Genomic DNA, 15,390 nt, shown 5'->3' on the forward strand with positions numbered 1-15,390 from the left:
CCAAACTCTAGATTCGGGCGCACGACAGCAACAAACAACTGCTTCATCGCTTCTGCATCTAGGAACTCGCAAGAGCCTCTGAACAGTCCAAGAAGTTTGTTGGATTTGAGCTTTCGTTTCAATATACTTAGAAAATTTAAGCTTCTTGTCGACATAAACTACCAAATTTTTTTCACACCAGTCTTTTCAATCATTACTCTCTCTTTGCAACCATATCTTCTCATACTGTAATTTTGCTGTTCATTGTTCATCTCGAGGTGAAGTTGGCAATATTTTTTTCTAAAAATTTCACTGCGACAGATTTTTTTAGCTTGATTTCGAACTCCTGCGTATAAGTTATAATCAGCATCGAGGTCGTAAATAACGGTTGTAGGCTTGCTTCTTGGTCTTATGCGAAGCTATAACAGTATTGTTCATTCACTGGGACTCTTTGACTCATTCGAGCGTAATCTTAGGCACACATGCATCAACTCCAGACATAACCGTGCCTAGGATAAATGACCATGACTCAGCCTCATTCATGTCCTTAATACAGTCCGAAAAATTCGCCGCATTCAATGCATCACACAGTTTAACATTGTCGCCTTTCGCAAAGTTCAAACGATCACGCTTCCGGAGCATCTTTTCTGTATAGCACTAAATACTGAAAACAATGATTAGTGGTGACTTTTGCCCAACGGAGCCTCGTGGCAAAGCTCATCTAAAATATGGTACGACTTGATCGAAAGTCTAGAGGGATCATCAGACGTCGAATGAGTACTCATAAAACTTAGGTGGCTTTTTTGGACGTCCATTTGTCGATGGCAGATTCTCATCGGCAACTGAGGAAAATCCAGCGCGGTTTTGGTAAGTCTTATGAGTTATGGTCACGAAATGATATTTTATATGCATAGAGTCGGCCATTAGGGTGTCTGTGCTCGATTTTCTATGTTTAATCCTATATGTCTTTGGTCCCGATCAAGAGGACAGGTTCAGTTGATTGTCGTTGATTTGGTTTGAGAAATAATTTTTGGCAAAGAAGCGATCGTCGTCGAGGTCGTCGAGGAATCCTTAACCTTCTGGGAACGGATCGACTGGAACGTGTGGGAGGAGGGAAGAGGGAGCAATAAACTCATATATGCAGTTGTGCAATCAATAAACAAAGGGATGTTTCTCAAGCAAAACTAAATCTTCGTATTGTTATCATAACACGCGAATGAATGAATCGTGTAGGCGTGACTATAATAATTCTGATTATCCGTGGATACACATACAGAATATGCTGGCATCAATGAAAATATATATATATACGTTAGAAATGAAATGCATAAACTTTTCAAATTTAGTTTGCAAACTGAAGAGCAGGCAGTAAATGCAGGACGTTTCAAAATACTAGTTATTTTGTATTCAAATTTTGAGCATCTACAAACTGAGCTCCAACACGAAATTCATCAATAAAACACATTAAATTTTGACGATTAAAAATTATTCAATACCATAATTACTCAAAGTTGGAAACATTTAAGACCTTCATCTTGTACGTCGTGACTGGGTACAAAATCTGCATCATCCACCATCGTAGACCCAGGCGACAGCAATGGACCAGCAGCAAGCGTATCCCAAGCTGCTGTTCCAATACGGCCTGGAGCAACTGCAGGCTCGCTTTTCACTAACTGGAAGACTGCTATATGAATTGTGGTCACGACGTGAATCGTATAATAAACGCCGCAAGTTGTACAATATATCAGTTGCATTTTTTCGATCAATCTTGATCGATCTCTAATATTTAGGCATCCTCCTAATAAGCACTCCTGATCGATCTCTAATATATAAGCATCCCTCTCATGTGTAGCTGTTTCTGATTATCTTATACCTCAACATAAGTCAATAAATTCACTTTGGAACCTAAATCCGCCAAAGTTAGTTTATCCTCGATTGCAAAATTACTAAATTTAATAGCCATTACCAGATTTCTGTTTACCGAAAATCAACATTTACCGGTTTAAGCACCAGCTTCTTTAGTTTTTATTTATTTCGTACAAATTAAATTGTATTCAAACACTAATACGCCAAGATTTTCGTATTTGCTCAACCTTCCATACCATGCACTCTAAATTTTAAATTTTGCTCAATAACTTCTCAATAATGGGTTCACGTCTAACATGATGTTTACTAATTAAATCAAGAAATTTATGCCTGGATAAGATACTGAGGTTGCTCCCCAATGTGAAAATAGATACTTTGTTTACTGTTCATTCCCATGTTTCGGCCCAGCATTTGCAAACCATGTCTAAATATTTGAAAGTTTTATTCATGAAGTACTTTCTAAATGTCCATTTCCGGATATGATTGGTGAATGATTTCAAGATCAGCTTTTTTTTCAAGTATAAAAATACACTCCGTGACTAATGCGAGCGTCTCTGGTTTACAATATCAGTTGTGCGCAATGCGCATCAGCGTACGTCGGTATGACGTCACGCAACTTTTATTCTAGAGTTGCTGAGCATAGAGGAAGGAGTTATCGAGCAGGAAATTTACTTGCACATCCCCCTCATTCAGCAGTTAGAATTCATGCCGAGAAGTACAGTATTCCGGTGCCCGACAGCGACTACAAAAAATCAACTTCTACTAGCGGTCTTTCTACCTTACGAATTTTAGAGCCTTTATATTTTCAAGCAGAAGCCTAGTTTGAATTCCTCTCTCAGTTCCCATCCATTTGAGATTGTTAGCTGATAGGCAAGTTTTGCTGTCTTATTTGGGTTGATTTGAGTTTTATACCTTAATTTTAGGTTTCAATATATGCATTTTAATTTTGAATAATACAGGAATTTAAAAGCAAAAACAATACCACAAAAATTCGCCATATCTTTATAAAAGAAAACGTTTCGGAGTCCAGCTCCATCGTCAGTTCACAAAATTCAGTTCAGAAGAAGTTCAGTCCTAGAAACACAAATACAATCGATTAGTAAAGTAAAATGCACTGTTAGGTTTTAAAACGGCAAATAAATATACGTATAAGTCATGAAATTAACGCAAGTAAACGGCCTATCTATTTACTATTTCAAGAGGAAGGGAGCTAAAAGCGGCATTAAGACTAGGCTTCCGCTTGAATATATAGGGATTCTAAAATGCGTAGATCAGTAACACCGGATGCGGAAGCTAGAATTTTAAAATCACTATCGGATACAGGTGTTGCACTGCATGGCATGAACACGTACAGCAGAATGAGGTGGATGTGCAAGTAGGTTTCCCGTCCTATAACTCCTGCCCTTATGTTCAGCCTGCCTAGTATAGAAATTGCGTGACGTCATACCGACGTACGCTGATGCGCACTGCGCACAACTATATCTTTAGACTAGTGACGATCGCATAAGAACAGGTAGGTTCAGGTTAAACCTGAAAAACGAGTTGATTCTAAAATTGTTAACTAGCAACACATGAAGATTTACATCCGGAAGATTATTTAGCAAATAAAACTTTTAATTCTTTGACATAGCCTCAGATGCGGGCCCAAAGTAGGGAAAAAACATTGAAGAACTTTCCTCTTGTCACAAATGTGAACAACTGCAGTATATTGCTTTGCCATAAACTTTTTAATTTGGGTAAACACCAGGTGCGAGGGAAAGCCATTTTGTGAAAAGATATTGTGCAACAATTCAAATTCAGAGTGCATGGCTAGAAAAGTAGAGCAAATGCGAAAGCCGCGGTTTATCAATGCTTGGATCCAATTTAATTTGAAGCGAAAGGAACAAAAGCTAAAAAAGCTGGTGGTGCTTAAGCCGGTAAAGGTCGATTTTCTAAAAACAGAAGTTTGGAAACGGCCATCAGATTTTGTAACTTTGCAATCAAGGAAAGACAAGATATTGTTAGATTCAAGCTCCATGGTGAATTTGATAGACTTATGTTGGAGATTAAGATAGTCAAAGAACAGGCCCACATGTGAAGGACGGATGCTTAAAAAGCAAAAAGGTATCATCAACATATCGGTTATAGAAAATTGGCTTAAATCCAGAGGACAATTGGCCAACCATATAGCCTCATGAAAACACATGAATATATTGGCAAAGGTAGGGCCGAGTGGAAGCCCCATGCCCAAACCGTAAATTTTCTGTAAAATTTACCAGCAAATACAAAAATTGAGATTAGCACAATAATTCAAGAAGAGATTTGTAAAAATTGCGGCTAAAACCAATGACAAGGTCATTGACATCTTTAAACAATGAATTAAGACATATATCGATGCTTAAGCCGGTAAAGGTCGATTTTCTAAAAACAGAAGTTTGGAAACGGCCATCAGATTTTGTAACTTTGCAATCAAGGAAAGACAAAATATTGTTTGATTCAAGCTCCATGTTGAACTTGGTAGACTTAGAGATGTTGGAGATTAAGATAGTCAAAGAACAGGCCCACATGTGAAGGATGCTTAAAAAATCGAAAAGGTATCATCAACCTATCGGTTATAGAAAATTGGCTTAAAATCCAGAAGACAGCACCATGCCAATTGGGTGGTGAATCAATTTTTTACATCAAAAGAGGCCATAGTTAATTCCTGAACATTGGTAACACTCTTCAAGCGATCTACGAACCTAAAAGTGTTTTCCACAGTATATTGTTTGGTCGCAAATCAGTTCAAAGTGGAACCAAAAATTTTGCAAGTTCGAAACTAGGGGTATTATAAGCAGCAAAAATTAGGTGGAATTGAAATTTCATATTGAAATCTGGATTATGAATTTTGGGCAAACCATACAAAATACCCGGGCCAGAGCCAGAAACATGAAGTTGAAAGTAAGTTTCAAATGATAGTACAGCGGAATCTTTAAGTTTTCGTAATATTTTGTCCGCTATTTTCAAAACTATTTTAGCGATTGGATCAACAATTTCTTTAAATTTAGAAGGGTCGGAGATCAGATTAGTAAGGCTACTGTTATAACGATTGCGCTCAACTAATACTACCTCCTTTACATCTGGCTTACAAATTTTAATATCCTTATCTTTGGCCAAGTCTTTCAATAAAAGGAAATCAAGCGGCTGAAAAGCAGATGAGAAAATATTGTAAGGTTTAAAAACCATAAAAATGATGGTAAGCAAAACTTTGGAAATTGCCAAGAAATTCCTGATGGTTGGTAATAGAAACATTTTTTATGCTAAGAACAAGTCTTTCAAAAGCTAAAAAAATCTTATAGAAATCCAATTTAAAAACAGGCAGACAGAAATCAAGCCCAAAGCGAGCCAGAACTTGGTTTGAGGTTCCAGGCTGTATGAACTATAGTTGGAAACGACTTCATCAGGATTACGCAAATGAATTTCATTATGAATACCTAAGTTATCAAGTTTCTTCTGATGGATCTGGCGGGTAGTTTTCTTGAATGCTTCAGTTAGACGTCAGATCGAGGAGCTTGCTCTGCCATGACTTGTAAAATGAAGATGTATGAGGGCAGCGTTTGTAAAGTCAAAACCTCAGAAACTGTGGAATTACACCGTACACTTTGCATTTCACTAAAAAATTTATGTCCAATGAAGTCTGCACAGCTTTGCGGAGTAGGTCGCAGTATTTTCTAAAACAGCGGTATTCATCTTCACCGTATTTTGATTGGATATAAGTATTAAAATCACTTGTTTGCTTAAATCGCAAGTTAACCAGGAATTTATGAGCAAAAACAATACCACAAAAATTCACCATATCTTTATAAGAGAAAACGTTTCGGAGTCCAGCTCCATCGTCAGTTCACAAAATTCAGTTCAGAAGAAGTTCACTCCTAGAAATACAAATACAGTCAATTAGTATAGTAAAGTAAAAGGCACTGTTAGGTTTTCTGTAGGCTAGTCTACAGATATAATTGTGCGCAGTGCGCAGCAGCGTACGTCGGTATGACGTTACGCAATTTCTATACTAGGCTGGCTGGGCATAAAGGCAGGAGTTATAGGACGAGGAACCTACTTGCACATCCACCTCATTCTGCAGTGGGCAGTGCAACACTTTTGTATCCGATATTGATTTTAAAACTCTAGCTTCCGCATCCGGTGTTATTGATCTACGCATTTTAGAACCCCTATTTATATTTAAGCACAAGCCTAGTCTAAATGCCGCTTTTAGCTCCGTTTCTCTTGAAATAGTAAATAGATCGGCCGTTTACTCGCGTTAATTTCGTGTTTTTTTTACTTATTCTCCGTTTTAAAAACCTAACAGTGCCTTTTACTTTACTAATTGATTGTATTTGTGTTTCTAGGACTGAAATTCTTCTGAACTGAATTTTGTGAACTGACTATGGAGCTGGACTCCGAAATGTTTTCTCTTATAAAGATATGGTGAATTTTTGTGGTATTGTTTTTGCTTTTAAATTCCTGGTTAACTTGCGATTTAAGCAAACAAGTGATTTTAATTGTATAATACAATGATAGTATTTTATTTTAGGTTGTCGAACTGGCGATGGAGCTGGACTCCGAAATGTTTAACTTCATAATGATATGATAAATTTCTGTGCCCTCTTCTATGTCTTCAAATTCCTTTTTCATGTTGTTAAATGAAGCAATACGCGTGCTGGAGCAACACAGCAGTGGATAAATCTGAAGATTTTAATCTCTGCTGCAAGCGCTGGAAACTATGTTTTGCGTCAGAACGACGAATGTGGTGGTAAGGGATGCATTTTGGATGGAAATTTATTCTTCTTGATTTATATTTCTAATTTAAAGGGAAATTTGTTGACTTTTCTCATTTTTGTAATGAAACTTTGGTATCACTGGAAGTTAGACTTGATGTTAAAAATTTTGTTTTAGTTTCAAAATAGTTGAATATGGAGTGTAATTAATTTGCAAAATTGTTGATGGAACTTTACTACGGATGTTCATCTACAAAAAGTCCCAAATAAGGACAGAGGTAATAATGAAAACTAAGGTGTTCAAAAATTTGTTTATAAATTATTTATCAATAGGAATGGACGAGGTGCGGACAACAACTGTGTCATTAAAAAACTTGTCAGATTTTCATAGGTGCAAACATAGACACGAATGTTTAGTAACAATGGTAAATTAGTATGCGAAAGTTTGATCGAATCTTCTAATTTGGAAAATAGATAAAATCTTTCATTATAGGGTTCCAACGCATTTATGTAAATTATCAATATGATGGTTATAAATTGTTGTACTGTAAAGTGTTTATACTGTCCTGATATCAAGCACCCCATTGGCAAGAAATCTGCATCGTTCGTCCTGTGAAAATTGCTATGCAATCATGTTTGCTGAATAAATAAATTGTAAGCATAAAATTCTTCGTCGGCCGCCGTCCACCGTGACAGGCGGAAGCGATGACGTTACTCCTTGAATGTACTCATTCAGCAGTGGCCTCCACTCTTCACAGCCAAAGAAGCCAAAAGAAAGACGAAATCAATACCGTTTGCTATTAACACCGCCGCAGAAGTTGTCGGTGCTGAGGTTTCAGTTCAAACCGCCTTAGGTGCTGCTGCTCCCTATTGTCTGTCATGATTTTTTCCTTCGGCGTTTCACATAAGAGGGTAGGTCGCGCGGAAGAGGAGGTTTGAAATCGGAGTTTTGTAATTCTAAATGAGCTACCTGCCAAGGTCGACGAGACTTATCTGCTGGTAGAAAGCCTACCAAAAAAATTAATTTACTCACAAAAAGTTTAGATGCCGCAAGGAAACCCATTTTGAAAGTTCGAACTCGTAACACGTTGCCACCGAAGATATTTATACTCACTGGAAACCAAAACTACTACCGGAACTTTTCATTAACCCAAAGCATTTCATAAAATGCAGAACCAGTTTTGTTCTCAAAGGTATAAGTCCAGCCCATGTTTGGTAAACTGGACACCTGTGAGAAATGCAGGCTTCGTAGCTGACGAATTTGGCTCCACATAAGGTCTCTCAGGGTCTCTGACGCCACTGCACAAGGCAACGCAAATGTAATTTTTGAATGAAGGAAAGTTTACTTAAGGTTATTGAATTTATTTTGAATCAATACTCTTTTTTTCCAAAACGACAATTGATCTGTGGATAAATCTTCACATAAATTCATATCACTTCGTGAAATTTCTCGGTCGGTCACTTGAATATTCGGCTTTGATCCAACTATCTCTTTTTGACCTTATTACTTTTTACATCTCTTACGTGGATGGATCTCCATGCCGATCTGCTTGATGTTGGCCAGAAGTTCGACATCGTCGTTAAGGATGTTGCGAAAAAAATCCACCTCGAAGCCCTCGATGTCGATCCTGAGGTAGTCAATGACGCTCTTCTCCAAGTCGATCAACTTCAAAATATCCCGATATGTGCATACCTGTACAATAATGTAGAGCTCAAAATATATCAAATGAGTAATACAATTTTAAGTTAGATTAACAGTTTTTAACACTACGAGAAATGTAATAGCATGATAAGCCTGACTCGATCGATTATAATTATCTGTTTAACAGGAAAGCTATGCGTGAAACACAAGTAACCATTGAGTCGAGCTCGTCAGAAATTGAGTTATGATCATAGGCATGCAAGGCGGTCACTGTTGGGGGCATGCCATGAATGTGATAACAGGTCTGATGCGGCGCAATCGAACCTTTTGACTGAGAAAAAAGTACTGTTTATATTATTCACCAGTTAGCTACAATTATTTGCTTTCATTCAGAATCTACCGTTCAAGAGAGAAGCGATAAAGCGCACAGTTAATTATGAGTGTACATACAGTGAAAAAAACTGCTTATAGGTTTCTCTCATATTTTAATTTTTATTAAAAGACTTAAAACTTTCAATCAACCAGTGTGGGATTCTTTCCAAATGAGCTCAGCTGAAATGGAAGAAAAACACTCACACATGAACGAGCTTATATTCTATGCTGAAATACGTGATGATGAGCATATTCGAATCTCTCATTCGTTATGATTGTTAATCAGAATAAATTTGGAAGCGGCTTGACCAAGTACCCAATCTTTCTTCGGATACCTCTTAAATGCTGTAGAGGCTTGCTACATTCGGCTTAAAGACGATTCAGGGCGTATTGGCTACATATTACATTCTGCCGCTAATTAAAAGCTTTCAGGATAGATTTTTGAACAAAAGTACAAGAGTCGAATGGCACCCTAAATAAGCGGCTGAACCCCATGCTAACTCTGTTCAGACGCAGGCTGAGGTGTTAGAGTGAGCATGACAAGCCATGCACTGCCCTTTAAACGCAAACAATGCTTGTGCATGTGGACGTTCCTAAAGTTATGCGTTGGAACGAAACAAGAATTAAAAGCGCTCTTAGACGATCTATATTACTGCGCAATACAGATTTTTTAGCTTGATAATTGATCGTTTGTAGGTAATAATAGAAATTGGTGTTATGTATTGCGTGATTTCAAACTTTTGTAAGTGAATTGAGCAAATCAAATATTATTAAGCCGTCCTTTGCTCAATATTTTGCCAGTTGCCCTCTAGCCGTGGGATGAACTCGTCAGCCACGTTTTATTTTCATGTATAACGTGAAAACCAGGAATAGATTTATTGATAAATTCAATGAGGTGTATCGTGGTTTACCACCCTTGTGGGATGTGCATAGAAACATGGATGCAAAGAAACAGTGAGTAGTTAAAAATTGCGTTTAAAAATCGATGAATATTCGGAAAACATAAAGAAGATACAGAAAGATTTAGGCAACACGACTTTCTTCACTCAATCTATTCACTCCATTCAATTTTTGCAGAAACTCCAAGAGGTCGCCTAATAAAGAAGAGGAAGTAACACTAGAACAGATTTTACTACAGTTGCCGGCTAAAGAAATTGAATCTACGCGATAGGTGAAACAGTCGTGATCTACGCGATAATTACACCTCCAATAACGCCGAAGATTCAACAAACACCTTTAAAATGCTTCAATGCTTCAAGAGCACATGTCGAAAATGAAGCGCCCAAAGTCCTACACGTTCAGATGCAGCAGGAGGGGGAATGCATGCCGCCCCTTGCACCCAATTAAGGGGAGCGTCTGCCCCAAAATCGAAAATTTTGACTTTTTCGGTTATTATGCTAATCTTAAAGCTTACATTCTGATGCATCTAACGGTACCAAAACCATCTCTGTACGTTGATTTATGCGTTTACGTCAGGGCGCGAAAGTGTTAGGGGTGGTGGAGTTCTTCAACATTAAATATAGGCCTAAATTACCAGTAGCACACTTAAATAGCTAGTCTGAATACTCTGTGCTTAAGTTATCCGTCTGCAGTCGTATGGGATGGTTCTCGTGCCGTCGTTCACACCATCCTTGACAGAAATTGAGCTCAAATATCGTTTAGTCTTGCAACCTTGCACCCCTGAATGTCTTTTTCGAGGCGCGCGCGACATTGTCGGGCCCTACTGAAAAGTTAACTTATTGTCCCTGCAAACCTATCTCCTCCTAGAGTTTTGAAGCTACATCAATGAGACATATACCGTTCGATTTGCAAATAAAATATCTACAACTGGAGGGAGGCTTTTTTCCAATTTCGTTATAGTTCGGATTTTATTTTGCAAAAAGGGGAGCGGGCGGGGATGAAATTGGAAAATTTCGAAACATTTCGGAAAAAATGCCCCCACACTCACAAAAATGAGAAATTAAAAAACCCTTTCCTCCAGTTGTAGATATGGTCTTCACGCATCGAATGATCTGTGTCTCGATTTTGTAGCTTGAAAATCCTAGGAGGAGATAGATTTCTACATTACCCCTTTTTTGGCCGTTTTCTAGGAATTTCACGTTTTCTTTCATTTTTTCAAAAAATTCACAGGAGCAAAAAAAAAGAATTCCGTGTTACATACGTGTACCAAATTTTGAATCGATCCGTCAGTTGATATCCCAGATTTTTTTGGGCAGACGCTCCCCTATTAGGCGAAACAGTAGCCGCTGCCGCTAGTCAGAAATGCGTCAGTAGAATAATTCTAATAGTGAAGCATTTAGGTGGCGTCAATCTTGTAAAACTTTTCACTAGAATAGTTTTTTCTCTTTCACTTAGATATACAAGTTGAGAACAATTTGGTGTATATGACTTTGTTTTTCAAGACGTTCAAGAGGAAAAAATGCTTCTTCAATGTAGAATGCTTTGGAATTATTTCATTCATTCCAAATTGCGTGACGATTACTTGTGCAAGCTCACGAACTAAAAATTTATTCAACAATAGAAATGTTCAGCTTCGGGCAAATGTCTCCTTGAAATGTTGTAGGCAGTTCTTGCAGATCTGCTCTTAGCTGTTACTAAGCTTTCAATCAAGTTACTGCAGTAACTGATCCAAAAGAATAAAGAATATTGGGGAATATACGACAGTTATGGGAAACCGGGAATTCAAATAAGTTGCTTTTTATCCAGTTCCAATACATTCTACTGGTATGCGATAGTCAACACCCACACGACATGGCAGCGAGAACGTTCATGAGCAATCTTCACTAAAGCTGTCGTGTTGTTTGGAAATTTCAAGTATGAGCATTTCTGCAGGAGCTACTTTCATAGCCGCTCATGCAGACGTATGCCAAAAATTGAACATTTCTATTGTAGGAAAATTAACTTCGCTGGCTTGCAGAATCGTGATCTTCATGCAGTTTGGAATCAATGGAGCACTTCCACAAGCACTTTAAATGTCCATTTTTTCTGTTCAACGTGTACAAGTGCAATGATCTTTATAACTAAATTGTTTTCAAGTCGTACAGATCTTATGAAAAGCAATGGCTACTCAATACAACATTCCTTTTTAACCATTTGTAATGTGTTGAGGCATTACTGGACTGCGGCAGGGGTGCGGGATGGTGGCAAGAGAAAACGGCGTGTACAACTGTACATTCATAGACGCCATTTATAAATCGGGAGATGATCATCGTTCGCACAGTTAACCACTGCCCCCACTCTGAGCAGGACCATCCCAAGGTAGCCTGACCAGCGTCCGACAAGGGCCATCATGAGGCAGCCTTAGCACCTGCTTTTTTCGGTTCAATTACACAGATTCAGCCCAAAGGGTAATCGTCTTCCGAAAGGAAACGCTAAATAGCAGCCGAATACAGTAAGTGGCCGATCCGATTCGCACCTAATACACCTCTAAATCGACTCCATGTCTTCCGGAGCGACATAAATTGGAACGAAAAATTGTGGGCTCTTCACACCTGATTCACCTCTAAAATTAGCGGCTAAACCCAGTAGAGCGGCTAATTTGTCACGCTAATGTCATTAATCTGCATGCGTCTTCTTGATACAGATCTCGATTACCGGTATTTCAGTTCCATGGAACGACGCAACTCCAGTTACGCCCCCCAAGCCCAATGGGCGGAAGTGGATGTCTTGACCACTGAGGCGGGCTGGCTGCCCAATGGTGGGGTCAAACGCGTACACCTGCTTGGGAATTGATATTGATAATATTGTTCAGACACAATAATTGCAAACAAAAATAGGTTTATTCAGGACGATAAACGCTGGTACAAGAAAATTGTTAATGAGCGCAAAGCATTTAAAGTTCACATGTTCCGAGATGAGAGTCATCTGTTTATGAACGCAGCACATGCCAAGGGCGATACATATGTTTTTCTTTAAAAGACCATCGATGGTGAGTAAGACGTATGATACATTCGTTTACCAACATTTCAAATGTTAAATGATCTTTGTTAACAAATATAACGCAGTCTGTAGTTGATTTACGCGCGTCAAAACTAAAAGCCATTCTTAACAAACGACGCGCATTCCCCCGACGGCACCCATGCAAGTGCTTTGAACTCTCTCGAAGTGCTATGCATACAGATAAATAAATTCATTTTAAGAACCAGCAATAATTTTGTACCATATTTATACGTTCAATTGGGACCATTAGGCCAACCGTGCAATTAGCTAATATTTCTTTTTGTGCTCGAGACATCAGGGTAGCGTAATTTTGCATATTCGCACAGGGAAACCTCTTCTGAAACTATCCTCACCTTGCAGCCGTATTCCGCCATGGCCTCCTCAAAGCTCCACTCGTTGCCCATGCCGAAGGAAAGTACGATGCAGGAGCCGGGTGTGGGAGAGACTTTGTCGTCCAAACAAACTGCCTTAACGCCGTCCAAAACAGTGGTTCCTTCATTTGGTTGGTCTCCGATCATTTCCTGCAAGTGTGAATGACGCTTAGTTTATTTTTAAAATATTTACTTCTTCTCTGGTAAAAAATTGTGCAATCTCAAAATTGATGTCATTAATCTTATTTCAGAAAGGCGAGAGTGCAATCCGTGAATAGCGTCGATTGTGGTTTAGATTGAAGTTGAAACTGTTGATCTTATGATGTAATCGCTGTCAATAGCATGATTTCTCTGTACTTTGGTCACCCTCGATCATCAAAAACAACATCGCGAGAAAAGAGAAGTTTGTTGACCTTATGAACGTAAATATATTGTTAGCATAGGAAAGCTAGCTTTCTACTCACAATTTTACTACAACCAGCCGCCTTTTCTATGTACTCGAAAAAATTGTGCCAGTCCAGAATTGGTTTCAGGGTGGAATTGTTAGAGGAAGTATTATGCTCCTCTGCGACAGGAGTTTTCGCTTCAACGCGATGGTCGGACGTCTGATACCCCAGGCGATATGGGTGGTCAGCTATAAAAAAAGATTGAGTATTATTCAAATCTATGTTTTAGAAAATAGAAAATATTTTGGGCTCAAATTGAGCGAGCTAAACCAAATCTTTTTTAGCAAAATCTCTCCTAACTTCATGTTGTATGTTTGTTGGGTTACATTGTATGCAATAATTTGATATTTTAGTCGATAGTTAACAGGAAAACTAACCTAAAAATTGACGTTTTAGCAAGGACTTCAGCAGGAATCTGAAAAATTAAGGCAATCATCTGTAAGAAAAATGTTGGCTTAATTTTGAAAACTGCTGCTACTCGTAAATTTATGTACATTATGAGCGAATTATGTTTAATGCTAGTCAAGCTTGCACCTAAATGCTTATTGAACAAAATGTCATGATTGAAATGATAATTAAGTAACACATTCTATTCATTTTTGTATAAGAGCGTGCTATTTTTACAATTGGATATTTGGGTGGAATAGGTAGCTTCAGAATCAGGAAATGAATCGATAGAGTGAATCCTCAATTCTAAATTTCACTAGATGCAACGAAAGCTTGGAATTTTAATTCGCCTAAGTCCTTCTGTAAAGAGTATGCTAGTTTGATTTCGTAGTTTTTTTCAAAAAATTTTTCAAACCATCTGTGCTAAATTTATTTAAATAAACAGTATCTTTAAGAAGTTACTCACGTGTCCATAAAAATCACGAGCGTGATGGTGACCAGGAGAGTCATAGAGACCACAAGTAGAGTTCGCTTGATGCCGCCGCGCAGGAGGCGTGTGTCAGTGAACGATGTCATGCTCATGACGACATTCAATTATTGGATACAATTTGGGCTTTGCTGGCTCCAATGTGAATGTATGGACCGTTTTCTGTGTTGAGAAGGAGCATCAATGTTTGTATCGAAGTTGGACTTAAGAGGACCGGCTACCCTCCGGAAAAACTTCTACAGTTATTATCCGATCATCATGAAACTTCACATACATACGCAAAATGTAAAAATAAGAACATTTTGCTCATATGAATTTTTCGAAAAAATTGATAGAAAACGTGAAATTCATAGAAAACGGCTAAAAAGGGGTACTTTAGAAATCTCCTCCTACAAATATCATCCTAAAACATCGAGACATCTATCATTCGATTCGTAAAGACCATACCTATCGACTCTCACATCACTTTTTTCATTTTCCACAAAGTTTTTTTTATGGCGTTTTTTCCCAATTTTTCTCATTTTTCCTTCTCCCCCCACTTCTCCCCCATATAAAAAACGAACCAGACAGAAATTCAAAAAAGTGATGTGACAATCGATAGGTATGGTCTTTACGAATCGAATGGTATATGTCTCATTGCTGTAGCTTGAAAACTGTAGGAGGAGATAGGTTTGCCGTGAGAGCAGTAGGCGGTGTTCACCACGCCCAAAAAAACTGGCGCGCGGCACGTAAAGGGACGTAAAAGAGTCGTAACGTAGCCAAGATACCGTAATTAAGCCTCAAACCAAGTCAGGGAGGCATAGAGCGACTGGCTGCACACCTCTCACCTCGCTGTCATGATGGGCACTGAAAGATCTGGCTGCAGCTGGCAGTATATGAAGTCACGCCCGTAATTACGGCCTTAGCAATTTGTTAAGGCCGCCCCCCACCGCCCCCGGTTCCATGGGGCGTGGTGTACGTAAAAATGGAGGAAGAAAGATGGTTCTGCTACCAATCGATGCGTCAGAAAGTAAGCTTTAAGATGAGTATAAGCACCGGATAATGCCATGATTGGCCGCTTTACGTCATACGTTCCTTTTTAGTGTGTCCAGCCTTGTATTTAATTCCATAGAGTTTACTGAAGGGCCCTAAAAACCGCCCCCCTTTGGGGAGCTGTCACGAAATCAAGTTT

General features: G+C 38.6%; 1 protein-coding gene across 1 annotated transcript; it reads right to left on the reverse strand.

The window, feature by feature from the left end:
* Positions 1–7,128: 7,128 nt before the first annotated feature.
* On the reverse strand, positions 7,129–14,423 carry LOC108669285. The gene is made up of 7 exons (XM_018156591.2): positions 14,199–14,423; positions 13,723–13,760; positions 13,364–13,533; positions 12,882–13,049; positions 12,184–12,306; positions 8,100–8,268; positions 7,129–7,874 (listed from the first exon to the last, which is right to left on the reverse strand). Exons 1-7 carry the CDS (start codon positions 14,312–14,314, stop codon positions 7,705–7,707), a joined length of 954 nt encoding a protein of 317 aa, XP_018012080.1. The 5' UTR covers positions 14,315–14,423; the 3' UTR covers positions 7,129–7,704.
* Positions 14,424–15,390: the final 967 nt, after the last annotated feature.

Source organism: Hyalella azteca, unplaced genomic scaffold (genome assembly GCF_000764305.2).
Source record: "Hyalella azteca isolate HAZT.00-mixed unplaced genomic scaffold, Hazt_2.0.2 contig2333, whole genome shotgun sequence".
Classification (NCBI taxonomy): Eukaryota; Metazoa; Arthropoda; class Malacostraca; order Amphipoda; family Hyalellidae; genus Hyalella; species Hyalella azteca.